At 48.4% G+C, this 27,571-nt stretch overlaps 1 protein-coding gene and 1 long non-coding RNA gene across 4 annotated transcripts; one reads left to right on the forward strand and one right to left on the reverse strand.

Annotated features, from left to right (window-relative positions):
• Nucleotides 1-27,571, reverse strand: adam15 (ADAM metallopeptidase domain 15). Of its 3 annotated transcripts, XM_034554081.1 has the most exons (24): nucleotides 27,170-27,571; nucleotides 26,428-26,519; nucleotides 21,719-21,795; nucleotides 21,571-21,649; nucleotides 21,302-21,378; nucleotides 19,509-19,764; nucleotides 19,239-19,304; nucleotides 18,845-18,916; nucleotides 17,605-17,774; nucleotides 16,639-16,723; nucleotides 16,396-16,544; nucleotides 16,117-16,294; nucleotides 15,663-15,755; nucleotides 15,312-15,507; nucleotides 12,230-12,338; nucleotides 11,950-12,145; nucleotides 11,796-11,873; nucleotides 11,204-11,315; nucleotides 8,102-8,243; nucleotides 6,503-6,611; nucleotides 6,080-6,148; nucleotides 5,352-5,417; nucleotides 2,116-2,246; nucleotides 1-1,882 (listed from the first exon to the last, which is right to left on the reverse strand). In XM_034554081.1, exons 1-24 carry the CDS (start codon nucleotides 27,267-27,269, stop codon nucleotides 1,831-1,833), a joined length of 2,754 nt encoding a protein of 917 aa, XP_034409972.1. In that variant the 5' UTR covers nucleotides 27,270-27,571; the 3' UTR covers nucleotides 1-1,830. The 3 variants fall into 3 exon arrangements, 2 of the variants coding, with proteins under 2 accessions (XP_034409972.1, XP_034409973.1); XM_034554082.1 differs by lacking the exons at nucleotides 5,352-5,417; nucleotides 6,080-6,148 and having other exon boundaries at nucleotides 6,503-6,689; XR_004611251.1 differs by lacking the exons at nucleotides 5,352-5,417; nucleotides 6,080-6,148; nucleotides 6,503-6,611.
• LOC117745630 lies at nucleotides 6,674-12,040 on the forward strand. The gene is made up of 3 exons (XR_004611252.1): nucleotides 6,674-7,067; nucleotides 7,189-7,310; nucleotides 11,935-12,040. It is a non-coding gene; the product is annotated as an uncharacterized LOC117745630 (long non-coding RNA).

The following is a 27,571-nucleotide window of genomic DNA, read 5'->3' on the forward strand; positions in this document are numbered from 1 at the left end:
TTCTTCAAGTTGTGCTTTTATTGTTTTTACCCTTTTTAAACAATTATTCTGTGATGAACTTAAAAAACACAGTTTGGTAATTATTAGAAACTAAAGTACATAAAATAAATATTCCCTCTAACATCATAAAAGTCCAGAGGGTGAGATGTCCAGAGGGTGAGATATGCAGAGGGTGAGATGTCCAGAGGGTGAGATGTCCAGAGGGTGAGTTTCCAGAGGGTGAGATGTCCAGAGGGTGAGTTTCCAGAGGGTGAGATGTCCAGAGGGTGAGATGTCCAGAGGGTGAGATATGCAGAGGGTGAGATATGCAGAGGGTGAGATATGCAGAGGGTGAGATGTCCAGAGGGTGAGATGTCCAGAGGGTGAGATATGCAGAGGGTGAGATATGCAGAGGGTGAGATATGCAGAGGGTGAGTTTCCAGAGGGTGAGATGTCCAGAGGGTGAGATATGCAGAGGGTGAGATATGCAGAGGGTGAGATGTCCAGAGGGTGAGATATGCAGAGGGTGAGATGTCCAGAGGGTGAGTTTCCAGAGGGTGAGATATGCAGAAAACAAACTCAACCTTTGAACTGTGAAGATTAAACTCGTTACATCTCGTCGGCTCAGGTCAGAATAAACCTGAAACAGTCCATAATATTCAAAAACTAAAATCATAATATTTCAAAACAGTCATATTTTTCACAAAAATATAGTCTATATAGTATATAATATATCGCGTTTATATGATAGTCATATTTTCAAAACAATATGAATATTCCCACTTCTCAAACTGTCACATCGCGAACAGCCTTTAGTCCTTCAGGTCTGGACCCTCACAGGTCTAGAGTCCTTAGTTCAAACCCTTTAAGAACTTATTGAGAACTAGAAGACTATAAATAATAAACTGCTCAAGGAAAGGATCCTGAAGAGGGTCCTCAAGGAAAGGGTACTGAAGAGGGTCTTCAAGGAAAGGATCCTGAAGAGGGTCCTCAAGGAAAGGGTACTGAAGAGGGTCCTCAAGGAAAGGGTACTGAAGAGGGTCTTCAAGGAAAGGATCCTGAAGAGGGTCCTCAAGGAAAGGGTACTGAAGAGGGTCTTCAAGGAAAGGATCCTGAAGAGGGTCCTCAAGGAAAGGGTCCTGAAGAGGGTCCTCAAGGAAAGGGTCCTGAAGAGGGTCTTCAAGGAAAGGGTCCGGAAGGAAAGGGTCCAATAGAGGGTCCTCAAGGAAAGGGTCCTGTAGAGGGTCCAGTAGAGAGTCCTCAAGGAAAGGATACTGTAGAGGGTCCTCAAGGAAAGGGTCCTGTAGAAGGTCCAGTAGATGGTCCTGTAGATGGTCCTCAAGGAAAGGGTCTTGTGGTAGAGGGTCCTGGAGTAGAGACTTTTGCAGTAGAGGGTCTTGTAGTAGAGGGTCCAGCAGTAGAGGGTCCTGCTGTAGAGGGTCCTGGAGTAGAGACTTTTGCAGTAGAGGGTCTTGTAGTAGAGGGTCTTGGAGTAGATGGTCCTGCAGTAGAGGGTCCTGCTGTAGAGGGTCCTGCTGTAGAGGGTCCTGGAGTAGAGACTTTTGCAGTAGAGGGTCTTGTAGTAGAGGGTCCAGCAGTAGAGGGTCCTGCATTAGAGGGTCTTTCTGGGTCCTTGAGCAAGGCACTGAACCCTCGATGGGGCCGCTGAACATATCACAGCCGTCGGTCAGAGGTTCGATTCCCGGGTGTCCGCACTACGACTGCCGGTGCTGCTGAGCAAGGCACTTTAACATGTATTTACAGTCTGAGATCCTGAAGGATGAAAAAAGAATCCGACAACTGAGTGCAAAGTGGGTCTGAAGTCATCTTCATCATCTTCATCATCATCAGTTAAAGACACAGGTCCACTTTCTGAGGGTTTGTGGGTACAACAGGAAGTCGTCTGCATAGAAAAGAGTTTATCATTTATAGAAGAAAAGAGGATTTCTACAGTTAATACAACAAATTGAAAAAACTTCTTTTTACTTTTAGACTTAAAATATTCTCTAGAAATGTTAAAACATTAGTAAAGAAATTAAAAGTAAAAAGTATGTAAAATAAATAATAAAGTCAGAATATAAAAACCCTCCAGCCGTCTGTGCAGCTCTGGGGGTCCGAGGCTCTGATTGGTCGTACCTGGTGCGACCGGTTGCCGGGGCGATGGCTCTGTGCTGTGGCGCTTTTGTGGCGCCGGTGTAGCCGGGGTGGAGGGGCGGGGGCAGGAGGCGGGGCTTCATGGCCACCACCGGTTTGGATGGAACAGGAGCCTGAAAGAGATCAATAAATATACATTACATTACATTTCATGTCATTTAGCTGACGCTTTTATCCAAAGCGACTTACAATAAGTGCATTAAACCATGAGTCCAAACTCAGAACAACAAGAATCAAGAAAGTAACATTTCTTCAATAACGTTAAACTACAAAGTGCTATCAGTAAGAGACATTTAAGTGCTACCAAAGTGTTAAACTACAAAGTGCTATCAGTAAGAGACATTTAAGTGTTACCAAAGTGTTAAACTACAAAGTGCTATCAGTAAGAGACATTTAAGTGTTACCAAAGTGTTAAACTACAAAGTGCTAACGGTAAGGGACATTTAAGTGCTGCTAAAGTGTTAAACTACAAAGTGCTATCGGTAAAGGACATTTAAGTGTTACCAAAGTGTTAAACTACAAAGTGCTATCAGTAAGAGACATTTAAGTGCTACCAAAGTGTTAAACTACAAAGTGCTAACGGTAAGGGACATTTAAGTGCTGCTAAAGTGTTAAACTACAAAGTGCTATCAGTAAGAGACATTTAAGTGCTACTAAAGTGTTACTACGGCTCTACCTTCCCTATTCAAGGTGTAGTCACTAAGATGTATTTTTAGTCTGTAGAGACTTCCTGTCCTGATGTCAATGGGGAGCTCGTTCCACCAATGAGGAGCCAGCACAGCAAACAGTCTGACTTTGAGTGTTTAGCTCGAAGTGAAGGAGCTACAAGCTGATTGGCTGAAGACGAGCGAAGTGAACGGGCTGGGGTGTGAGGTTAGACCATGTCCTGGGTGTGAGGTTAGACCATGTCCTGGGTGTGAGGTTAGACCATGTCCTGGGTGTGAGGTTAGACCATGTCCTGGGTGTGAGGTTAGACCATGTCCTGGGTGTGAGGTTAGACCATGTCCTGGTGTAAGGTTAGACCATGTCCTGGGTGTGAAGTTAGACCACGTCCTGGATGTGAGGTTAGACCATGTCCTGGGTGTGAGGTTAGACCATGTCCTGGGTGTGAGGTTAGACCATGTCCTAGATGTGAGGTTAGACCATGTACTGGGTGTGAGGTTAGACCATGTCCTGGATGTGAGGTTAGACCATGTCCTGGGTGTGAGGTTAGACCATGTCCTGGGTGTGAGGTTAGACCATGTCCTAGATGTGAGGTTAGACCATGTCCTGGGTGTGAGGTTAGACCATGTCCTGGATGTGAGGTTAGACCATGTCCTGGGTGTGAGGTTAGACCATGTCCTGGATGTGAGGTTAGACCATGTCCTGGGTGTGAGGTTAGACCATGTCCTGGGTGTGAGGTTAGACCATGTCCTAGATGTGAGGTTAGACCATGTACTGGGTGTGAGGTTAGACCATGTACTGGGTGTGAGGTTAGACCATGTCCTGGGTGTGAGGTTAGACCATGTCCTGGATGTGAGGTTAGACCATGTCCTGGGTGTGAGGTTAGACCATGTCCTGGGTGTGAGGTTAGACCATGTCCTGGATGTGAGGTTAGACCATGTCCTGGGTGTGAGGTTAGACCATGTCCTAGATGTGAGGTTAGACCATGTCCTGGGTGTGAGGTTAGACCATGTCCTGGGTGTGAGGTTAGACCATGTACTGGATGTGAGGTTAGACCATGTCCTGGGTGTGAGGTTAGACCATGTCCTGGGTGTGAGGTTAGACCATGTCCTGGGTGTGAGGTTAGACCATGTCCTGGGTGTGAGGTTAGACCACGTCCTGGGTGTGAGGTTAGACCATGTCCTGGTGTAAGGTTAGACCATGTCCTGGGTGTGAGGTTAGACCATGTCCTGGGTGTGAGGTTAGACCATGTCCTAGATGTGAGGTTAGACCATGTACTGGGTGTGAGGTTAGACCATGTCCTGGGTGTGAGGTTAGACCATGTCCTGGGTGTGAGGTTAGACCATGTCCTGGGTGTGAGGTTAGACCATGTCCTGGGTGTGAGGTTAGACCATGTCCTGGATGTGAGGTTAGACCATGTCCTGGGTGTGAGGTTAGACCATGTCCTGGGTGTGAGGTTAGACCATGTACTGGATGTGAGGTTAGACCATGTCCTGGGTGTGAGGTTAGACCATGTCCTAGATGTGAGGTTAGACCATGTCCTGGGTGTGAGGTTAGACCATGTCCTGGGTGTGAGGTTAGACCATGTCCTGGGTGTGAGGTTAGACCATGTCCTGGGTGTGAGGTTAGACCATGTCCTGGGTGTGAGGTTAGACCATGTCCTAGATGTGAGGTTAGACCATGTCCTGGGTGTGAGGTTAGACCATGTCCTGGGTGTGAGGTTAGACCATGTCCTGGATGTGAGGTTAGACCATGTCCTGGGTGTGAGGTTAGACCATGTCCTGGGTGTGAGGTTAGACCATGTCCTAGATGTGAGGTTAGACCATGTCCTGGGTGTGAGGTTAGACCATGTCCTGGATGTGAGGTTAGACCATGTCCTGGGTGTGAGGTTAGACCATGTCCTGGATGTGAGGTTAGACCATGTCCTGGGTGTGAGGTTAGACCATGTCCTGGATGTGAGGTTAGACCATGTCCTGGGTGTGAGGTTAGACCATGTCCTGGGTGTGAGGTTAGACCATGTCCTGGGTGTGAGGTTAGACCATGTCCTGGATGTGAGGTTAGACCATGTCCTGGGTGTGAGGTTAGACCATGTCCTGGGTGTGAGGTTAGACCATGTCCTGGGTGTGAGGTTAGACCATGTCCTGGATGTGAGGTTAGACCATGTCCTGGGTGTGAGGTTAGACCATGTCCTGGTGTGAGGTTAGACCATGTCCTGGGTGTGAGGTTAGACCATGTCCTGGTGTGAGGTTAGACCATGTCCTGGTGTGAGGTTAGACCATGTCCTGGTGTGAGGTTAGACCATGTCCTGGTGTGAGGTTAGACCATGTCCTGGTGTGAGGTTAGACCATGTCCTGATTAGTGAATAAAGACAGCAGCAGAAGCAGGAACTGGCGAGCCCGATGCTCACTTTTGTTCCTGAACGCCTCACGTCTGTCTCGTGATCGACCAATCACGACTCACCTGACAGATTCCACCAATAAAATCATCTTGATCAGGATCAACTTCCCTTCTACAAGCTAAGTGCTACGAGCTACGTGCTAGCAGGCGTGGTCTACCTGTCCAGGTGTGAGGGGGTCGGGGGGGAGGGGCTTGTTGGGTGGAGCTGGTCGACTCCCCAGCAGCTGGAAGGTTAGTGAGGAGGAAGAGGAAGAGGAGGAAGAGGAAGAGGAGGAAGAGGAGATGACAGAAACATGCGTTTTATCTCAAATTACAGACGCTGATTAGTTCTACATGCAGATTAAAAACATTGAAAGGAAATGTGACAACACAGAAACGTAAACAACGTGAAATGTAAAAAACTGAAATGTAAACAAACTGAAATGAGTGATCGTGATTTGCTTTGAAGTAAAATATTTAAATTTCACTTCCTGTCGTCAGTAAAACAAACAGAAGCCGTTTGCGTTGGGTTCACTGTCACGCGTTTCAATCGGAACATTCAGCTCCCTCATGAGGCTCAAAGGTGAACTGCAGGTAGAACCATTTGCAGTAGGTTGGGGGAGAGGGGGGGGGGGGTGATTGACAGGTCAAACACTTCAAACTAATAAACAATATCAATAAAGTCAAAGAGGTCAATAAATAAATATATAAACGTATATTTGTATAAATATAAGTTTATATATTTATATAAAAAGTCTTTTCTGGGGATGTTTTCCCCGGATTTAAAGGTTTGGTCCGTGAAGACCAACAGACAACAAGCCCAGAACAACAACAACAACAACAACAACGACACAGGCGATGGATGAACTCCGTGCCGGCGCCTCACGGGGCGGTCGGGGGAGGTTACCTGCAGCGGGGGTTTTAAGGCGGGGTCGGGGGGGAGTGGCTTAGTGGGAGGAGCAGGTCTGTCATGAACCTGATAGGAGAGAAAACAGGAAGCAGAGTGACAGCTGATACGTGCGCAGGAGAAAGGAGGTCAAAGGTCAAACAAGCAGATGCGCGTTAATGTGCACTGACAGGAAGCAGCTGTGATGTCACTTCCTTCAGAACCCAACAGGCCGCTGCAGGAGACGACTGAGATGTGAGATGTTGGCGCCTCCTTGTGGTCGACTACATTTACAGTAATTAAAGTTAAGACCTTTAAAAAGGAGGAGTTATCTAGAGGCGGAGTTAGTGGACCAGGTGAAGCTCCTCCTACATTTACATTCATCTTTATTAAAAACAACGACACAAAGCTCTCGTTACGTCATCACTTCCTGGTTGAAATCACCTCCTTGGTGGGCGGAGTCAGCGGGAGGTCGGTGGGCGGGTTCAGGTGGTACCTCAGAGGTCGGACCTGCTCTCCGTTCCGGTCGTCCACTCGCTCCGTCACCGGCGTCCTGAAGCCAGAAAACACCGCGTCACACACCCGCCGCGACGCATTCAAGGACGCTCCGACGCGCGAGAACTCACGTCTCCTGCGATGTTTTGGAAAGCGACACTATGGATCATCAGTGATGCTTTGTTGTTGTTTACAAGATATGGCTACTTTAAAAACCAAACTAACACGTCACATGACTAACACGTCACATGACCACACGAGGAGTTCAGGATCTCCGTGACTTCACAAACCCACAAAGTGAACCCACGGTCAGACTTAAAGCTGCGGCTCTTCGGTTGCTTCCACATGGCTCTCAACATGGCCGACTCACCTTTACTCTGAAAGAGAACCGTTGAGGACTTCATTACCCAGAATCCTCTCTGAGGGTTGTCTTACATTACAGGAGGTGCAGCTTTAAGGTCTGAGGTGGATTTGCTCTGCAGGTGTGGTCAGATCTGAGGGGGCCGTCAGCGAGGTGAAGATAACAATAACAATATTATAACCATGAACACATCAAACTCCCATGATCCTTTGCTGCTTCCAACCATGTGATTTGGCAGCTTTTAAAGTCTGTCTTCACCTCTCTGACTCTACAGGGACCGACTACAGACCAGGACCTGCAGGACCTGCAGGACCTGGAGGACCTGGAGTACCTGGAGACGTGCAGGGGGTCTAACTCCAGACCCAGCATCTCACAGTTAGTCACACTGCATCATGGGTAAGAAAACAAACCAGACTCGTATGAGTTCAGTTTTTAAACACATTTAAGAATGCATGAATAATTATTTAAACTGTTTTAAATATATATTAATATATATAAATAAATTATAATATATATACACATATATTATAATATTTATAAATATATTTAGGCAAGATAATTATTATATATAATCATATATTTATCGTCATGTATAATAATATTAATAACATTTTATCTTTAACATTATATATAGTCATATTTATTGTCATAAAAAAAAAGTATTATATATATAAATATATATATAAAGTAGGACACTATTAGGACAAAACTAATAATAATGGTTTGTCAAACTGTTTGAGTCTAAATCGTATAAATTATTTTTTTAAGTCAAATCGACTTTAAAATGTCTGAATAAATTTCTTTTTTTATTTTACAAGAAAAAAATTAAATATTCTAAAAATGAAATCCAAGATTAAAAATTCACATTGAATAAAAAGTATTGTTTGAAATGAATTTAACAGAATATATAAACATTAGTTTAAGATAGATTATAAGACAAGTCAATTAATAGAACACACACACACACACCTAAACAGACACACACACACACACACACCTAAACAGAGACAGACACACACCTAAACACACCTAAACAGACACACACACACACACACACCTAAACAGAGACACACACACACACACACACACACACACACCTAAACACAGACAGACACACACACACACACACACACACACACACACACACACACACACACACACACACACACACACACACACACACACACCGGCTCTTGTGCACTCGGCTGGCGGCTCCCAGACAAAAGAACTTCTGACGGAAGCGCGGGAAGCGCAGAGTGAGGAAGAGGAGCACCACGGGCAGGATGAAGAGGAAGATGACGAGCAGAGCCACTCTGACCGGGTCGGAGCCTGAGAGGGAGGGATGACAGGGTGAGGACAGGGTGAGGACAGAGGGATGACAGGGTGAGGACAAAGGGATGACAGGGTGAGGACAGAGGGATGACAGGGTGAGGACAGAGGGATGACAGGGTGAGGACAAAGGGATGACAGGGTGATGTGATGACAGGGTGAGGACAAAGGGATGACAGGGTGAGGACAAAGGGATGACAGGGTGATGTGATGACAGGGTGAGGACAGAGGGATGACAGGGTGAGGACAGGGTGAGGACAAAGGGATGACAGGGTGAGGACAGGGTGAGGACAGAGGGATGACAGGGTGAGGACAGGGTGAGGACAGAGGGATGACAGGGTGAGGACAGGGGGATGACAGGGTGAGGACAAAGGGATGACAGGGTGATGTGATGACAGGGTGAGGACAAAGGGATGACAGGGTGAGGACAGGGGGATGACAGGGTGATGTGATGACAGGGTGAGGACAAAGGGATGACAGGGTGAGGACAGGGGGATGACAGGGTGAGGACAGAGGGATGACAGGGTGAGGACAGGGTGAGGACAAAGGGATGACAGGGTGAGGACAGAGGGATGACAGGGTGAGGACAGGGTGAGGACAAAGGGATGACAGGGTGATGACAAAGGGATGACAGGGTGAGGACAAAGGGATGACAGGGTGAGGACAAAGGGATGACAGGGTGATGACAAAGGGATGACAGGGTAATGACAAAGGGATGACAGGGTGAGGACAAAGGGATGACAGGGTGATGTGATGACAGGGTGAGGACAAAGGGATGACAGGGTGAGGACAAAGGGATGACAGGGTGATGTGATGACAGGGTGAGGACAAAGGGATGACAGGGTGAGGACAAAGGGATGACAGGGTGATGTGATGACAGGGTGAGGACAAAGGGATGACAGGGTGAGGACAAAGGGATGACAGGGTGATGTGATGACAGGGTGAGGACAAAGGGATGACAAGGTGAGGACAGGGTGAGGACAAAGGGATGACAGGGTGATGACAAAGGGATGACAGGGTGAGGACAAAGGGATGACAGGGGGATGACAGGGTGAGGACAGAGGGATGACAGGGTGAGGACAAAGGGATGACAGGGTGAGGACAGAGGGATGACAGGGTGATGACAAATAGATGACAGGGGGATGACAGGGTGAGGACAGAGGGATGACAGGGTGAGGACAGGGGGATGACAAGGGGATGACAGGGTGAGGACAGAGGGATGACAGGGTGAGGACAAAGGGATGACAGGGTGAGGACAGAGGGATGACAGGGTGATGTGATGACAGAGTGAGGACAAAGGGATGACAAGGTGAGGACAGGGTGAGGACAAAGGGATGACAGGGTGAGGACAAAGGGATGACAGGGTGAGGACAGGGTGAGGACAAGGTGAGGACAAAGGGATGACAGGGTGATGACAAAGGGATGACAGGGTGAGGACAAAGGGATGACAGGGGGATGACAGGGTGAGGACAAAGGGATGACAGGGGGATGACAACGGGATGACAAGGTGAGGACAAAGGGATGACAGGGTGAGGACAAAGGGATGACAAGGTGAGGACAAAGGGATGACAGGGTGAGGACAAAGGGATGACAGGGTGATGTGATGACAGGGTGAGGACAAAGGGATGACAAGGTGAGGACAAAGGGATGACAGGGTGAGGACAAAGAGATGACAGAGGGATGACAGGGTGAGGACAAAGAGATGACAGAGGGATGACAGGGGGATGACAGGGTGAGGACAGAGGGATGACAGGGTGAGGACAAATAGATGACAGGGGGATGACAGGGTGAGGACAGAGGGATGACAGGGTGATGACAGGGTGAGGTCAGTGGGATGACAGGGTGAGGACAGGGGGATGACAAGGGGATGACAGGGTGAGGACAGAGGGATGATAGGGTGAGGACAAAGAGATGACAGGGGGATGACAGGGTGAGGACAGAGAGATGACAGGGTGAGGACAGGGGGATGACAGGGTGAGGACAGAGGGATGACAGGGTGAGGACAGGGGGATGACAGGGTGAGGACAGAGTGAGGACAAATGGATGACAGGGTGAGGACAGGGTGAGGACAAAGGGATGACAGGGTGAGGACAAAGGGATGACAGGGTGAGGACAAAGAGATGACAGGGTGAGGACAGGGGGATGACAGGGTGAGGACAAAGAGATGACAGAGGGATGACAGGGTGAGGACAAAGAGATGACAGAGGGATGACAGGGTGAGGACAAAGGGATGACAGAGGGATGACAGGGTGAGGACAAAGAGATGACGGGGATGACATGGTGAGGACAGGGGGATGACAGGGTGAGGACAAAGATATGACAGGGGGATGACAGGGTGAGGACAGGGGGATGACAGGGTGAGGACAGGGTGAGGACAGAGGGATGACAGGGTGAGGACAGGGGGATGACAGGGTGAGGACAGGGGGATGACAGGGTGATGACAGGGTGAGGACAGGGGGATGACAGGGTGAGGACAGAGTGATGACAGGGTGATGACAGGGTGAGGACAGAGAGATGACAGGGTGAGGACAGGGGGATGACAGGGTGAGGACAGGGGGATGACAGGGTGATGACAGGGTGAGGACAGAGGGATGACAGGGTGAGGACAGGGGGATGACAGGGTGAGGACAGGGGGATGACAGGGTGAGGACAGGGTGATGACAGGGTGATGACAGGGTGAGGACAGAGTGATGACAGGGTGATGACAGGGTGAGGACAGGGTGAGGACAGAGAGATGACAGGGTGAGGACAGGGGGATGACAGGGTGAGGACAGGGGGATGACAGGGTGAGGACAGGGTGATGACAGGGTGATGACAGAGAGATGAAAGGGTGAGGACAGAGGGATGACAGGGTGAGGACAGAGAGATGAAAGGGTGAGGACAGGGTGATGACAGGGTGAGGACAGAGAGATGACAGGGTGAGGACAGAGGGATGACAAGGTGAGGACAGAGTGACTTACCTCCACCAGCTCGGGCCGGTCCGCTGTCCACGCTGCCTCCGTGACCCGAGTACCTGCAGTCAGGTGGAGCCCAGCCCACCTCACAGTGACAGTTCTGGTTACTGTTGCACACCTGGAACACACACACACACACACACTGTTTTTATTGTCTGGTTCTGCTTTTGTTTCCATCTGCTGCATCTGTGCGTGCGCTCTGATCCATTCCGACCGACATCCACATTTCAAGAGCTCATCGTTACAAATGATGACGATGATGGTTGTTTTTTTAGCCTTTGCCAGCTTTAACACATGAAGCATAGACTTCTATACAACCAGAAGAGTCGCCCCCTGGTGGTCAGTAGAGAGAATGCAGCTTCAACACATGAAGCATAGACTTCTATACAACCAGAGGAGTCGCCCCCTGGTGGTCAGTAGAGAGAATGCAGCTTTAACACGTGAAGCATAGACTTCTTTACAACCAGAGAAATCGCCCCCTGGTGGTCAGGAGAGAGAATGCAGCGTTAACACATGAAGCATAGACTTCTATACAACCAGAGGCGTCGCCCCCTGGTGGTCAGGAGAGAGAATGCAGCTTTAATAGTTCTCCACTCACCCCGTGACCGTTGCACTTCCTGTGACAGTCCTCCACCCCGAACACGGACGCGTCCTGACACTTCTGGTTCAAACAGGCCTTAAAAACACAAAATCACTTTTAAATTTCTCACAAGTTTTACTAACTTCTTGCGCAACAGAGGGCGGCGCCCGACCTTCCCGGCGCTGCAGGCGGTGCCCTGGGCCACGGTGGCGGGATCTGACACGTCGTCTCCCAGGTGGAAGAAGGTTCCTCTGCAGACCAGGTCGCTGTGGTTGAAGCGCACCTTGGTGGTGAGGATCTCTGCGTTGGTGCCCAGCAGGGGGCGCTCCCTCCCCCCTCGACACTGGATCCGCCCACAGTGGACGTCACTGCAGAGAACAGGAAGTGATGTCAGCAGAGTTTTCTGTGTACTTCTGTGTACTGTGTGTACTGTGTGTACTGTGTGTACGTACGAGTTCCCACAGGGGATGTAGGAGCCGTTGGTCAGCTGACCACAGTTTCCATATTTGTTTCCTTGTTTGTTGACGGATGAGAAACAAACAGCTGGAGCTCTGGTGGCATCTGAGAGAGAGAGACAGAGAGAGAGAGACAGAGAGAGAGAGACAGAGATTTTGATTTTTACAAAAACTTTATTTTGACATAGAACAATACGAACATACAGACAGATTAACCAACTAAACCCAACAACAAAAACCCTCAACACCCTTTGTGTCCCTGATAGGTGGTCCTGAGACCCCACTCAGTATGGAGTCGGGAGTTTCCTCTTCTTCCACCCTCCTGCAGCATCTTCTTCTCAACCTCCTCCTCCTCCTCCTGCAGCATCTTCTTCTCAACCTCCTTCTCCTTCTCCTGCAGCCTCTCCGTCCCGTCCTTCTCCTCTCCTGCAGCCTCTCCGTCCCGTCCTTCTCCTCTTCCTGCAGCATCTCTCCCTCGTCCTCGTCCTCCGAGCAGGGAAGCCACCGCCGCCTCTGGAAGTTTCTGCAGGACCTCCTCACCCTCCCTCAGCACTCTCTCCAAATTCTGCGCTATCTTTCTAAGTCTGTAGCCCTCCTGCTTTGTAAAGCTTTTACCTGCTTTACCGGCCATGTGGTGCCTAATGGACCTAGCGAGCCTCGGCATGTCAGAGAAGTGGTTCTCTATCACCACCCTCTGGTTCTTGGTCCTGACTAGATACCCCCTTATCCTGCCCACGCTGTACACTCCTGGCCTCTCATCCTCCTCATCACAGAGTCACCCTCAGCATCTGAGTAGGAGTCCTCCTCCAAACTGGCCTCAGACTCCTCCTCCCCTTTACCCGAAGCCCCCTTCTTAGCCTGCGAGCTTTCCTCATCCTCCCTACTCTTCCTCTTCAGACGGTGAGCCTGACTCTTCTCCTCATCCACCTCCATGCCAACCTCACCGTCTGCCAACTCGACCTCAGCCTCCTGCCCACGTTTATCCCTCCCTGCCCCCCTCCGGGCTGCTCCTCCGGGTCGTTCCTCCGGGCTGCTCCTCTGGGCTGCTCTTCTGGGTCGCTCCTCCATGCTGCTCCTCTGGGTCGCTCCTCCGGGCTGCTCTTCTGGGTCGCTCCTCCGTGCTGCTCCTCTGGGCTGCTCCTCTGGGCTGCTCTTCTGGGTCGCTCCTCCGTGCTGCTCCTCTGGGCTGCTCCTCTGGGCTGCTCTTCTGGGTCGCTCCTCCGTGCTGCTCCTCTGGGTCGCTCCTCCGGGCTGCTCCTCCGGGCTGCTCCTCTGGATTTCCGGCCTCCTGTGCTTGGCTGTCAGCCTCCTCCTTCAGCCCTTTATTCACCACTGTCCTGATCTTCTGAAGCCTATAGATCTCCTGGCGTGTAAAACCTCTCTTCGTCTTGTTCTTCATGTGAAGCCGGATAGATTTAATCAGTTTTGGCAGATCGGTGAAGTGCTTCTCCACTTCACACTTCCTATTCTTTGTGTCTTTGAGGAACCATTTCAGCCTGGCCAGACTATATTCCCTCTGACAGTCAGTCATCAGAGGACCCACTCTCTGCCACAGAGTCCTCGTCCATACTGGACTCAGACTCATACCCTTTGCCCAAAGGTCCCTTTTTTTTCTGCGAGCCTTCCTCGTCCCCCCCGGCCTTCCTCTTCAGAGGATAAAGCTTCTCCTCACCCTCCTCCATCTCCACCTCACTGTCTCCTACCATGACCTGCCCACACTTTTCATTCCCTCCTCCTTCCTGCCCCCTACCCACCTCCACCTGTCCTCCAGTGCACCCCTGGCTGTCCTCCTGAATATGTGCTCCCCCCTGGGCCGCCCCTGCCCCCTCTTCTTCCACCTGCAGTACTACACCTGCCCTCTCCCCCTCCACCTCAGCCCCTTCTTCTTCCTCTTCCTCCTCCTGCTGCTGACCCATCTCAGACCCTTCTTCTTCCTCCTGCTGCCCCACCTCTGCCCCTTCTGTGTTCACCTGCTTCCCCCCACTTCCCCTCTCTGTGATCACCTGCTTCCCCCCACTTCCCCGCTCTGTGGTCACCTGCTTCCCCCCACTTCCCCGCTCTGTGATCACCTGCTTCCCCTCACTTCCCCGCTCTGTGATCACCTGCTTCCCCCCACTTCCCCGCTCTGTGATCACCTGCTTCCCCCCACTTCCCCGCTCTGTGTTCACCTGCTTCACCCCACCTGCCTCCTCCTGTTGCTGCTCCCGACCCCCCTCCGTGTCCTCTCCGTCTTTGGGGTCCCCCCTGGTGTCGTCCTGTCCACCAGCCTTCCTCCGAGGACAGGCCCTGCTCTGATGTCCTTCCCTCCCACAGTTAAAACACTTCATACTGTCAGTTTTTGCAGAAATGATAAAAAGAGAGTTATCAGCTCTCACCGTGAAAGTGATGTCCAAGTCCTCGCTCCTGCCATGAAGCACCATGAAGCATTGCCTCCTGTGCGACACCACGTGCTTTAGTAGTGGAGAGCTGCTCCCAGAGGACATCTTCCTCACCTGGGACGTGACCCTCCCGTGCTTCGACAGCTCCCCCACCAGTACCTCGTCCTTCACGAACGGCGGCACGTTCGCCACCGTCACCCTCACCGCCGCCGTGACCAGGGGAGAGACGGGGACGTGTGTGTTGAACACCACGACCCCGCTCTCCACCACCGTGTTGACCTTACTGACGCTGTCCAGGAACAAGACCACAGCGGACTTCACGCTGCTGTAGCCCACCACCTCCCCCACCACCAGGCTGCAGTCCTCCACCGAGCACGGGAACACCGGCATAAGCCGAATCCCGTGCCTGCGTGTGAGCCAGCTCAAGTCCATCTCGCAAACACCCACACTCAACCCACCAAACCCCCCTCGTGCACACAGTACCCCACTCGACACCGACACATACACTGATCTACACTCACTACGAGACACACGGGAAAAAACACCGTCAACTCCGAACATGACGCTCTCCGCTCCCAACCTCCGACCTCACGCTCAGAGAGAAAGAGAGAGAGAGAGAGAGAGAGAGACATTAGAGAGAGAGAGAGAGAGAGACACAGGTTTAATATAAACTGGTTTACTTTAATATGAACTGGTCTTACTGGGTCCCCACAGCATCTGGCACTGGGTGTGCATGCTGGCACAGACCCCTTCGTAGCAGTAGGAGGCGTCGTCCTCGCAGAGCTCCCCGTTCTGCAGGAAGACGTTGGGGGGGCAGTAGGGGGAGGAGCCTGTGCAGAACTCTGGGAGGTCGCACTCTCCCAGCGAATCACGACACACCGAACCAGCAGCCCGGAGCTGGGGAGGAGGGAGGACTTTAGTGTGTGTGTGTGTGTGTGTGTGTGTGCGTGTGTGTGTGTGTGTGTGTGAGAGTGTGTGTGTGTGTAAGAGAGTGTGTGTGTGTGTGTGTGAGAAAGAGTGCGTGTGTGTGTGTGTGTGTGTGTCAGTGGGACCTTGCAGTCATGACAACAGATGCCGTCTGATGAACACTGCGCTCCAGCAACAAGCCGACAGGTGGAGGCGTTACAGCAGAGGTCCTCACACTCCTGACCAATCAGAGCACAGCAACACATCAACAGGAAGAACGATGAACCTGCGTCCTGATTGGACAGTTTGGTTTTAATCAGCAATGTAGAGACCGACAGACAGGTACCGCGATAGATAGAGAGATAGACAGGCAGACAGACAGGCAGACACACAGGCAGACACACAGGCAGACAGACACACAGACAGGCAGACACACAGGCAGACACACAGGCAGACAGACAGGTAGACAGACGAGCAGACACACAGACAGACAGACAGACAGACAGACACACAGGCAGACAGACAGGTAGACAGACGAGCAGACACACAGACAGACAGACAGACAGACAGACAGGCACACAGGCAGAAAGACAGGCATACCTCCAGCAGCCCACAGTCACACTGCTCCCCCGTCTCCACGTACAGGTTCCCACAGCGAGGTCCTCCCAGCAGGCGGTCCGGCGGCGGCACGTTGAACAGACACATGCCGCCGCCGTGCAGCAGGCTGACGGACAGGTCTGCAGCGCTGCAGCTGCTGAACTGCTGCCCGGGCAGGAAGCTGGGGTCAGAGGTCAGAGGTCACGGGGTTAGGCACTTCATGTACTCATTCACGTATTAAGTGTTCTGGTGCTGACCCGGGTTCAGTGTTCTGGTGCTGACCCGGTTGAAGGCTCCATGATGCATCCTCCGAGCCGCCGTTCGTTCTGACAGGAGCAGCGGCGCTCGGCGGTGTCGTGACTCATCCCCAAGTTATGACCGAGCTCATGAGCAACAGTGGAGGCCACGCCCAGCACGCTGACCAGGTGGTCCTGAGAGACAGACAGGTTCAGACAGACAGGTGTTCAGACATACAGGTGTTCAGACAGACAGTGTGTGTTGGTGAAGGTAGGAATAAAGACTCACCACGTTGACTCCTCCAGACCGGTCTCTGGAGCACATGGACGACTGCGACGCCATTCCCACCGTGGTGCCGTCGAAGGAGCCGCCCCTGCAAAGCCCAAAGTACACTCGCCACAATCCAGACCAGTGCTTTTATTTTGTTAAGCTTAGCGCTGCTTTTATTTTGTAAAGCGTGGCGGTGCTTTAATTTTGTTAAGCGTGGCGATGCATTTATTTTGTAAAGCGTGGCGGTGCTTTAATTTTGTTAAGCTTGGCGATGCATTTATATTGTAAAGCGTGACGGTGCTTTTATTTAGTTAAGCATGGCGATGCTTTTATTTTGTAAAGCGTGGCGGTGCTTTAATTTTGTTAAGCTTGGCGATGCATTTATATTGTAAAGCGTGACGGTGCTTTTATTTTGTTAAGCATGGCGATGCTTTTATTTTGTAAAGCGTGGCGGTGCTTTAATTTTGTTAAGCTTGGCGATGCATTTATATTGTAAAGCGTGACGGTGCTTTTATTTAGTTAAGCATGGTGATGCTTTTATTTTGTTAAGCGTGGCGGTGCTTTTATATTGTAAATATATTTTGTTAAGCGTGGCGGTGCTTTTATATTGTAAAGCGTGGCGATGCTTTTATTTTGTTAAGTGTGGCGGTGCTTTTATATTGTAAAGCGTGTTGATGCATTTATTTTGTTAAGCGTGGCAATGCTTTTATTTTGTTAAGCGTGGCGGTACATTTATATTGTAAAGCGTGGCGATGCATTTATTTTGTTAAGTGTGGTGGTGCTTTTATATTGTAAAGCGTGTCAGTGCTTTTATTTAGTTGAGCGTTCTGATGCTTTTATTTTGTTAAGCGTTGCGGTGCTTTTATATTGTAAAGCGTGTCAGTGCATTTATTTAGTTGAGCGTTCCGATGCTTTTATTTTGTTAAGCGTGGCGGTACATTTATTTTGTTAAGGGTGGCGGTGCTTTTATTTTGTTAAGCTTACATGACGAGCTGGGCGTTGTCGTGGCGGAGGCGGGGCAGCAGCTCCCTGGTCCTCCACTCCAGGAAGTGGTTCAGGGTCTCCGTGGGACTCTTCTCCACCCGGATCTTGTCCCGGTCGCTCCAGATCTCCAGACCGGTCAGCGCCACGCGGACGTTCAGAGGCCGGTAGAACTGAAACGACACACGGTTCTTCTTCTACTGCATCTTAAAAAGAGGCTAACGGTAGAACTGAAACGACACACGGTTCTTCTTCTACTGCATCTTAAAAAGAGGCTAACGGTAGAACTGAAACGACACACGGTTCTTCTTTTACTGCATCTTAAAAAGAGGCTAACGGTAGAACTGAAACGACACACGGTTCTTCTTCTACTGCATCTTAAAAAGAGGCTAACGGTAGAACTGAAACGACACACGGTTCTTCTTCTTCTGCATCTTAAAAAGAGGCTAACGGTAGAACTGAAACGACACACGGTTCTTCTTCTTCTGCATCTTAAAAAGAGGCTAACGGTAGAACTGAAACAACACACGGTTCTTCTTCTTCTGCATCTTAAAAAGAGGCTAACGGTAGAACTGAAACGACACACGGTTCTTCTTTTACTGCATCTTAAAAAGAGGCTAACGGTAGAACTGAAACAACACACGGTTCTTCTTCTACTGCATCTTAAAAAGAGGCTAACGGTAGAACTGAAACGACACACGGTTCTTCTTTTACTGCATCTTAAAAAGAGGCTAACGGTAGAACTGAAACGACACACGGTTCTTCTTCTACTGCATCTTAAAAAGAGGCTAACGGTAGAACTGAAACGACACACGGTTCTTCTTCTTCTGCATCTTAAAAAGAGGCTAACGGTAGAACTGAAACGACACACGGTTCTTCTTCTACTGCATCTTAAAAAGAGGCTAACGGTAGAACTGAAACAACGCACGGTTCTTCTTCTACTGCATCTTAAAAAGAGGCTAACGGTAGAACTGAAACGACACACGGTTCTTCTTCTTCTGCATCTTAAAAAGAGGCTAACGGTAGAACTGAAACGACACACGGTTCTTCTTCTACTGCATCTTAAAAAGAGGCTAACGGTAGAACTGAAACGACACACGGTTCTTCTTCTTCTGCATCTTAAAAAGAGGCTAACGGTAGAACTGAAACGACACACGGTTCTTCTTTTACTGCATCTTAAAAAGAGGCTAACGGTAGAACTGAAACGACACACGGTTCTTCTTCTACTGCATCTCTCTCTCACCCAGTCCACCTGATTGGCCACGTCCAGCATGCGGTAGATGATGGTTTTATTGTTCTTCTGGTAGTTCAGAAACTGAAACACAAACACAGACGTCACCTTCATGACGCCATGGCGTCACCTTCATGACGCCATGACGTCACCTTCATGACGCCATGACGTCACCTTCATGACGTCACCTTCATGACGTCATGGCGTCATGAAGGTGACGTCATGAAGGTGACGCCATGACGTCACCTTCATGACGTCACCTTCATGACGTCATGGCGTCACCTTCATGACGTCACCTTCATGACGTCACCTTCATGGCGTCACCTTCATGGCGTCACCTTCATGACATGTCATGGTATTCAGATCCCAATGTATGAACGTGATTATTGATAATCAATGACTTCACCTCCTGGTGATCGGCCACCAGCACCAGCTCGATGTATTTGGTCTCAGACAGGATGTCCCGCCTCCTCTGCAGACACAACAAATACACATCAAGTACTACTGATACTACCCAGAGTACATGAAGTACACTTTGGAGTATTTCAACATCTCGCCTGTTTGGTGGACGGCTCCACGGACTACAATACCCATGAGCCTCAGCTCCTGGCAGAGCTCTGTGATTGGATGCTTCTTAGAGAGATGCACCCTGGGAGTCGTGGTTTTCGTGTCTCACCCGGTGTGTGTGGGTGGAGCTGTGGAGCGGGGGCACAGCAGCGTGAGAGACCCCACAGCCTCCGGCGCTGTCACCCTCTAGAGGGCTGGTGGAGAACAGCAGGTGCACGCCTCCTGCTCCTCCTGCTCCTCCTCCTGCTCCAGCTCCTGCTCCTCCTCCTCCGCTCCCGTCCCCCCCCTCCTCCCCCCCCTGCTGGTGGGGCTCCTCCTGGGGCTGCAGCTCAAAGCTCACAGTGGCGTTGAAGGCGATGAGGCCGCTGCAGGAGGAAATCGAACACGCGGCTTGAGGAGGTTCTTCACAAAGAACACAAAGGGACTAAAATAACCCTCAAAACAATGTTAAATATGTTATTAATGTGTTAATGTCGTTATTAATGTGTTATTTATGTGAACGTGTTATTAATAAAGTAATTATTAATGCAAATGTGCTATTAATAATGGTAATATGTTATTTATAATGTTATTGTGTAATTAAATATAATAATATTAATGTGTTATTAATAATGTTATTATTAATGTGCGTGTTATTCATAATGTTAATACGTTATTAATAATTGTATTGATGCGTTATTAATCATGTTAATGTGTTTATCATATTAATATAGTATTAATCTGTTAACGTGGAGCAGATGAGTGAAGTGGTTCACTTTAATGATATTAATGGATCTCTGATCGATCAGTTTGATCGGCTTCATAATTGATCAGAACTAGTTTATGACTGGAGCTGTTGTTGCTCTCGTTAACCTGATTACTTCATAATCTCATAACAGAGGCCTCTGTGTGCAGCGGCTCTGACCCGAGACCCAGAAACCTGGACCGGGTCCTGCAGCTGATCCTCCTGCGGCCTCCACAGCGGGCTGCAGGAGGTCAGAGGTCACCTACGCTGATCCAGATCCTGGGTCGGTCCTAGACTCGGGACAAACCGGGGGAAGGGGTTCAGGTTTAGGAGTCAGCAGGTCGTGCTGTAAGCTGCTGTTTGTTCAGTAAACAACAACAAGTTCAGATACGTTCTGCTTAGAACCCGCAGAATACACTGGTCCATGTATTCTGATTGGTTACCGACTTTGAATCTTGCTAGTTCTAGTACCAGGTGTGTGTTTACTAGTACCAGGTGTGTCTACTAGTACCATATGCGTGTACTAGTACCAGATGCGTGTACTAGTACTAGGTGTCTACTAGTACCAGGTGTGTGTACTAGTACTAGGTGTGTACTAGTACCAGGTGTGTGTATACCAGTACTAGGTGTGTAATAGTACTAGGTGTGTACTAGTACTAGGTGTGTACTAGTACCAGGTGTGTGTACTAGTACTAGGTGTGTACTAGTACTAGGTGTGTACTAGTACCAGGTGCATGTACTAGTACCAGGTGTGTGTTTACTAGTACCAGGTGTGTGTACTAGTACTAGGTGTGTACTAGTACCAGGTGTGTGTGTGTACTAGTACTAGGTGTGTGTGTACTAGGTGTGTACTAGTACTAGGTGTGTACTAGTACCAGGTGTGTGTACTAGTACTAGGTGTGTACTAGTACCAGGTGTGTGTACTAGTACTAGGTGTGTACTAGTACTAGGTGTGTACTAGTACCAGGTGTGTGTGTATACTAGTACCAGGTGTGTGTGTACTAGTACTAGGTGTGTGTGTACTAGTACCAGGTGTGTGTGTACTAGTACCAGGTGTGTGTGTGTACTAGTACCAGGTGTGTGTGTGTGTACTATTACTAGGTGTGTGTGTACTATTACTAGGTGTGTGTGTACTAGTACTATGTGTGTGTGTACTAGTACTAGGTGTGGGGACTGACCGCAGACCGGAGCAGGTGCTCAGAGCCACTCTGGACTGAGGGAATCCTCTGACGTTTCCGTGGTAATAACAGTGAGTCTGCACACACACACACACACACACACACACACACACACACACACACACACACACACACACACACACACACACACACACACACACACACACACACACACACACACACACACACACACACACACACACACACGGGTCACGGCAGGAAACCCTGAAGAGGCGCCTCTCTCTCTGGCGGTGCGTTCACTGACTCACCACGGGATCGGTGCTCAGAGACACCCCGGTGCCGTTGGGCAGGTAGTAGAAGACGTTGGGCGGTTTGGGAAGCAGGTCGCTGGGGAGACAACACACACGCGTCACGTTCGCGTCGCGTTTAGGGTCACCCTGTAAATCTGAGACTCACTGGTTCTTCTCCAGGTCCAGCAGGAAGAGACGCCCCCCCACCTCCAGTCCGCACTGCAGCCGGTCCGGGTGGCCGTCCTGAGGACAGACGGGAAGAGAACCGTTGTTTACCGGGACGAGGTCTCGGTTGTGACGTTCACACAGAACAAAAACATGAACGTTCTCCAGGACGGAGAGGGGAACCATCAAATGAAAGAGAGGGGAACCATCAAATGAAAGAGGAGAGGAGAACCATCAAATGAAAGAGGAGAGGGGAACCATCAAATGAAAGAGGAGAGGAGAACCATCAAATGAAAGAGGAGAGGGGAACCATCAAATGAAAGAGGAGAGGGGAACCATCAAATGAAAGAGGAGAACCATCAAAAGAAAGAGGAGAGGGGAACCATCAAAAGAAAGCGACAACATAACAAATGGTCCAGGATCTGCCTCAGTCTGCGTCAACCATTCTTTATGTTGTCGCTTTCTTCTGCTCTGGGAAAGGGGCGGGGCTGAAGTACATCCGTTATCCAATCAGCTTTCCCGCCCGTTAATGGGGACTTCCTGTCCAACGCCCTCCTCGCTTTCATGTGTGTGTGTGTGTGTGTGTGTGTGTGTGTGTGTGTGTGTGTGTGTGTGTTTTGGGAACAATAACTGTGTTTCGATCAGCTGTCATTCAATAATAAAGGAGACGAGTTTTAAGAGATCTGATTGGTTGACCGTCTGAACCCCGAAAACCAGCCAGAAGCTGTAAAAACAGTCAATAACGTTGGATTTTCATCTTTTCCGACGATCCTTGAACGCATCACGTGTGATGAACGCGTTAAATTGTGACATTTCATTAAAAACCTTTTATTTTTTACGTCTCTCTTTTAATGTTTGAACTTTAATCAGATTACTGACTTTAATGTGTAGTCATAAAGAAATGAAGCAGCTTCTCACGACTCATCTGGAGATCATTATGGTCTGTTTTCACAACAACTCTTTGAGTTCTTCTGGTTTCAGGAGAAGCTCTGAAACCAGAAGACACTTAATAGATATTAGCGTGTTTATTAATATGTAAATATAACAGCTGAGGAGGAACCGAGAAGTTTTAAGGTTCCTGTAGAACCAGCAGAATTCCTCTCTGAGGCGAGTTTGTTTTCTCGAGTCATTGTGGAGCAGGGTGGGGGGGGTGAGTCATCACACACACACACACACACACACACACACACACACACACACACACACACACACACACACACACACACACACACACACACACACACACACACACACACACACACACACACACACACAGTATGATGAGGTCAGAGCTGCAGACTCTGAAGCTTAGAGCAGCCGACCACAACAGAAGAAGAGGAGTAATGTTAACATGAAGCATAGACTTCTATACAACCAGAGGAGTCACCCCCCCCCCCTGGTGGTCAGGAGAGAGAATGCAGCTTTAACACATGAAGCATAGACTTCTATACAACCAGAGGAGTCGCCCCCTGGTGGTCAGGAGAGAGAATGCAGCTTTAACACATGAAGCATAGACTTCTATACAACCAGAGGAGTCACCCCCTGGTGGTCAGGAGAGAGAATGCAGCTTTAACACATGAAGCATAGACTTCTATACAACCAGAGGAGTCGCCCCCTGGTGGTCAGGAGAGAGAATGCAGCTTTAACACATGAAGCATAGACTTCTATACAACCAGAGGAGTCGCCCCCTGGTGGTCAGGAGAGAGAATGCAGCTTTAAGACATGAAGCATAGACTTCTATACAACCAGAGGAGTCGCCCCCTGGTGGTCAGGAGAGAGAATGCAGCTTTAACACATGAAGCATAGACTTCTATACAACCAGAGGAGTCGCCCCCTGGTGGTCAGGAGAGAGAATGCAGCTTTAACACATGAAGCATAGACTTCTATACAACCAGAGAGTAGAGTCATTCTGATTGGCTGCTAGTTTCAGCTCAGAAACTCAAACACTAGTAAAGTGATTGATTGTAATTTCCGATCTTTCTCCTTGTTTCCTCCCGACCGGGTGGAGTCAGGGTGGGGGGATTCTAAAGGAAATGATCTCAGAGCTTCTGTCAGCTGCACAGGAAGTGTCCGTCCTCTAACACCCCCCCCCCCTTCCTGCAGGAAGCTCCTGGTGAAAACGTCCTCCCTCTCTCCTGCAGAGAGGCGTTCAGTGAATGGAGGACACGAAGACTTCCTGTTCCTCCTCCTGTGTTCTGGACCACGCACCTCGTGTTCATGGAAACAGGATTACATTAATCAATCTTAATCCAGGAGCTCCTCAGACTAACATCAACAGAACTCTTTGATCGCTTTACTAGATTGAATAAAAACTTTACTCGTATTGTTTGTGAAGACTGAATAGAAATACCAGTATGTTACTATAGCAACCAGACTGAGCTCAGGACCAGTGAAACCACAGCAACACACCAGTAGAACCCCAGTAATGAACCAGTAGAACACCAGTAATTAACCAGTAATGAACCAGTAGAACACCAGTAATTAACCAGTAATGAACCAGTAGAACACCAGTAATGAACCAGTAGAACACCAGTAATTAACCAGTAATGAACCAGTAGAACACCAGTAATGAACCAGTAGAACCCCAGTAATGAACCAGTAGAACACCAGTAATGAACCAGTAGAACACCAGTAATTAACCAGTAGAACACCAGTAATTAACCAGTAGAACACCAGTAATGAACCAGTAGAACACCAGTAATTAACCAGTAATGAACCAGTAGAACACCACTAATGAACCAGTAGAACCCCAGTAATGAACCAGTAGAACACCAGTAATGAACCAGGAGAACACCAGTAATGAACCAATAATGAACCAGTAATGAACCAGTAGAACACCAGTAATTAACCAGTAGAACACCAGTAATGAACCAGTAGAACACCAGTAATGAATTAATAATGAACCAGTAATGAACCAATAATGAACCAGTAATGAACCAGTAGAACACCAGTAATGAATTAATAATGAACCAGTAATGAACCAATAATAAACCAATAATGAACCAGTAGAACACCAGTAATGAACCAGTAGAACACCAGTAATGAACCAGTAATGAACCAGTAGAACACCAGTAATGAACCAGTAGAACACCAGTAATGAACCAATAATGAACCAGTAGAACACCAGTAATTAACCAGTAGAACACCAGTAATGAACCAGTAGAACACCAGTAATTAACCAGTAGAACACCAGTAATTAACCAGTAGAATACCAGTAATGAACCAGTAGAACACCAGTAATGAACCAGTAGAACACCAGTAATTAACCAGTAGAACACCAGTAATTAACCAGTAGAATACCAGTAATGAACCAGTAGAACACCAGTAATGAACCAGTAGAATACCAGTAATGAACCAGTAGAACACCAGTAATGAACCAGGAGAACACCAGTAATGAACCAGTAGAACACCAGTAATTAACCAGTAATGAACCAGTAGAACACCAGTAATGAACCAGTAGAACACCAGTAATGAACCAGGAGAACACCAGTAATGAACCAGTAGAACACCAGTAATGAACCAGTAGAACACCAGTAATGAACCAGGAGAACACCAGTAATGAACCAGGAGAACACCAGTAATGAACCAGTAGAACACCAGTAATGAACCAGGAGAACACCAGTAATGAACCAGTAGAACACCAGTAATGAACCAATAATGAACCAGTAGAACACCAGTAATGAACCAGTAGAACACCAGTAATGAACCAGTAATGAACCAGTAGAACACCAGTAATGAACCAGTAGAACACCAGTAATGAACCAGTAGAACGCCAATAATTAACCAGTAGAACACCAGTAATGAACCAGTAATGAACCAGTAGAACACCAGTAATGAACCAATAATGAACCAGTAGAACACCAGTAATGAACCAGTAGAACACCAGTAATGAACCAGTAATGAACCAGTAGAACACCAGTAATGAACCAGTAGAACACCAGTAATGAACCAGTAGAACGCCAATAATTAACCAGTAGAACACCAGTAATGAACCAGTAATGAACCAGTAGAACACCAGTAATGAACCAGTAATAAACCAGTAGAACACCAGTAATTAACCAGTAGAACACCAGTAATGAACCAGTAATGAACCAGTAGAACACCAGTAATTAACCAGTAATTAACCAGTAGAACACCAGTAATTAACCAGTAGAACACCAGTAATTAACCAGTAGAACACCAGTAATGAACCAGTAATGAACCAGTAGAACACCAGTAATTAACCAGTAGAACACCAGTAATTAACCAGTAGAACACCAGTAATGAACCAGTAGAACACCAGTAATGAACCAGTAATGAACCAGTAGAACACCAGTAATGAACCAGTAGAACACCAGTAATGAACCAGTAGAACACCAGTAATTAACCAGTAGAACACCAGTAATGAACCAGTAATGAACCAGTAGAACACCAGTAATGAACCAGTAGAACACCAGTAATTAACCAGTAGAACACCAGTAATTAACCAGTAATGAACCAGTAGAACACCAGTAATGAACCAGTAGAACACCAGTAATGAACCAGTAGAACACCAGTAATGAACCAGTAGAACACCAGTAATGAACCAGTAGAACACCAGTAGAACACCAGTAATTAACCAGTAGAACACCAGTAATTAACCAGTAGAACACCAGTAATGAACCAGTAGAACACCAGTAATGAACCAGTATAAAGTCAGGTGACCTTTGACCTGCTGGAGGCGTGTCTGACCTGCAGAGCTTCGGCGAGGCTCCTCCTCTTTCCGCCCACCAGGACAAAGGGACGTGTTTTCTCCAGCAGGGGGCGCTGCCGTCTGTCTACACCTGAGGACACAGACTGGGTGAACTGGGAACATGAACTGGGACAATATGTCAGCTGATTTTTACCTTTTAAATGTTTTGTGTTATTATTCTGCTCACGATGATAAACAATTTAAATATATAATATAATTAGTTTGTTATAATAATAATACTAATAACAATTATTATTATTATTATTATTATAAAATACAAAATACAATAACAATAAATAATACACAATTATGATAATTAGTATCATAATAAAAACAATGAAAAAGGATCATTATTATAAATTCTTATAACGTCAATAGTAATAAAAAATGTTTTAATGACAATAACAGATCATAAATACTAAAATATAATAACAACAATAAATAAAGTCAAATATTTGACCTGATGACCTCAACCATTATTAATTTAGATGAGCTTTACATGAATTAATTTGTAATATTTCTTTATAAATATTCATTGTGTTCACAGAATCGATCAACAACAACAACAACAACAACAACAACATGACCTTTTGGTAGGTATAAAACTAATAAAGTGTTTAAATAGTCTAAAATAAACCCGGAACTGCTAATGCCATCGGATTAGGCCCGCTGTTACCACGGCAACGGGCCAGGCGTCTAACGGGGTCAGAGGTCAAACACACCGTTCACGGTAATCGTTACCTGTCACGGCGGTCCGGTCCCGCGGTGCGTTCAGGGACATGGCGGCCGTGAACGCGGCGCGGCCGCTGAGCAGCAGCAGCAGCACCGCGGCTCCGTGCATCCTCCCTGAGGCTCCGGCAACCGGCAACCGGCAACAAGTTGCTGCTGCTTTACGTTTGCGTGTGTGGTCCGGTTACCGTGTCGCTGCACCGGGAGAGGCTGCGGGGTAAAAATGTTTCTGGACCCTAGAAAACTACCGGAACACCGGGCGAACGGAGCCGGTTACCGGCGGCAGCGGGCGTCTGGTCTCCGGTGGGCTCGGTTCATCCGCCCGAGAGTTGAGAGCGACTAGTTACCGGAGAACGGCGGGGCACCCGTGCTTCTACCGGGAGGAGATCGGTCATCTAGCGGCGTGAAGCTCAC

This window comes from Cyclopterus lumpus, chromosome 16 (genome assembly GCF_009769545.1).
Source record: "Cyclopterus lumpus isolate fCycLum1 chromosome 16, fCycLum1.pri, whole genome shotgun sequence".
Taxonomy (NCBI): domain Eukaryota; kingdom Metazoa; phylum Chordata; class Actinopteri; order Perciformes; family Cyclopteridae; genus Cyclopterus; species Cyclopterus lumpus.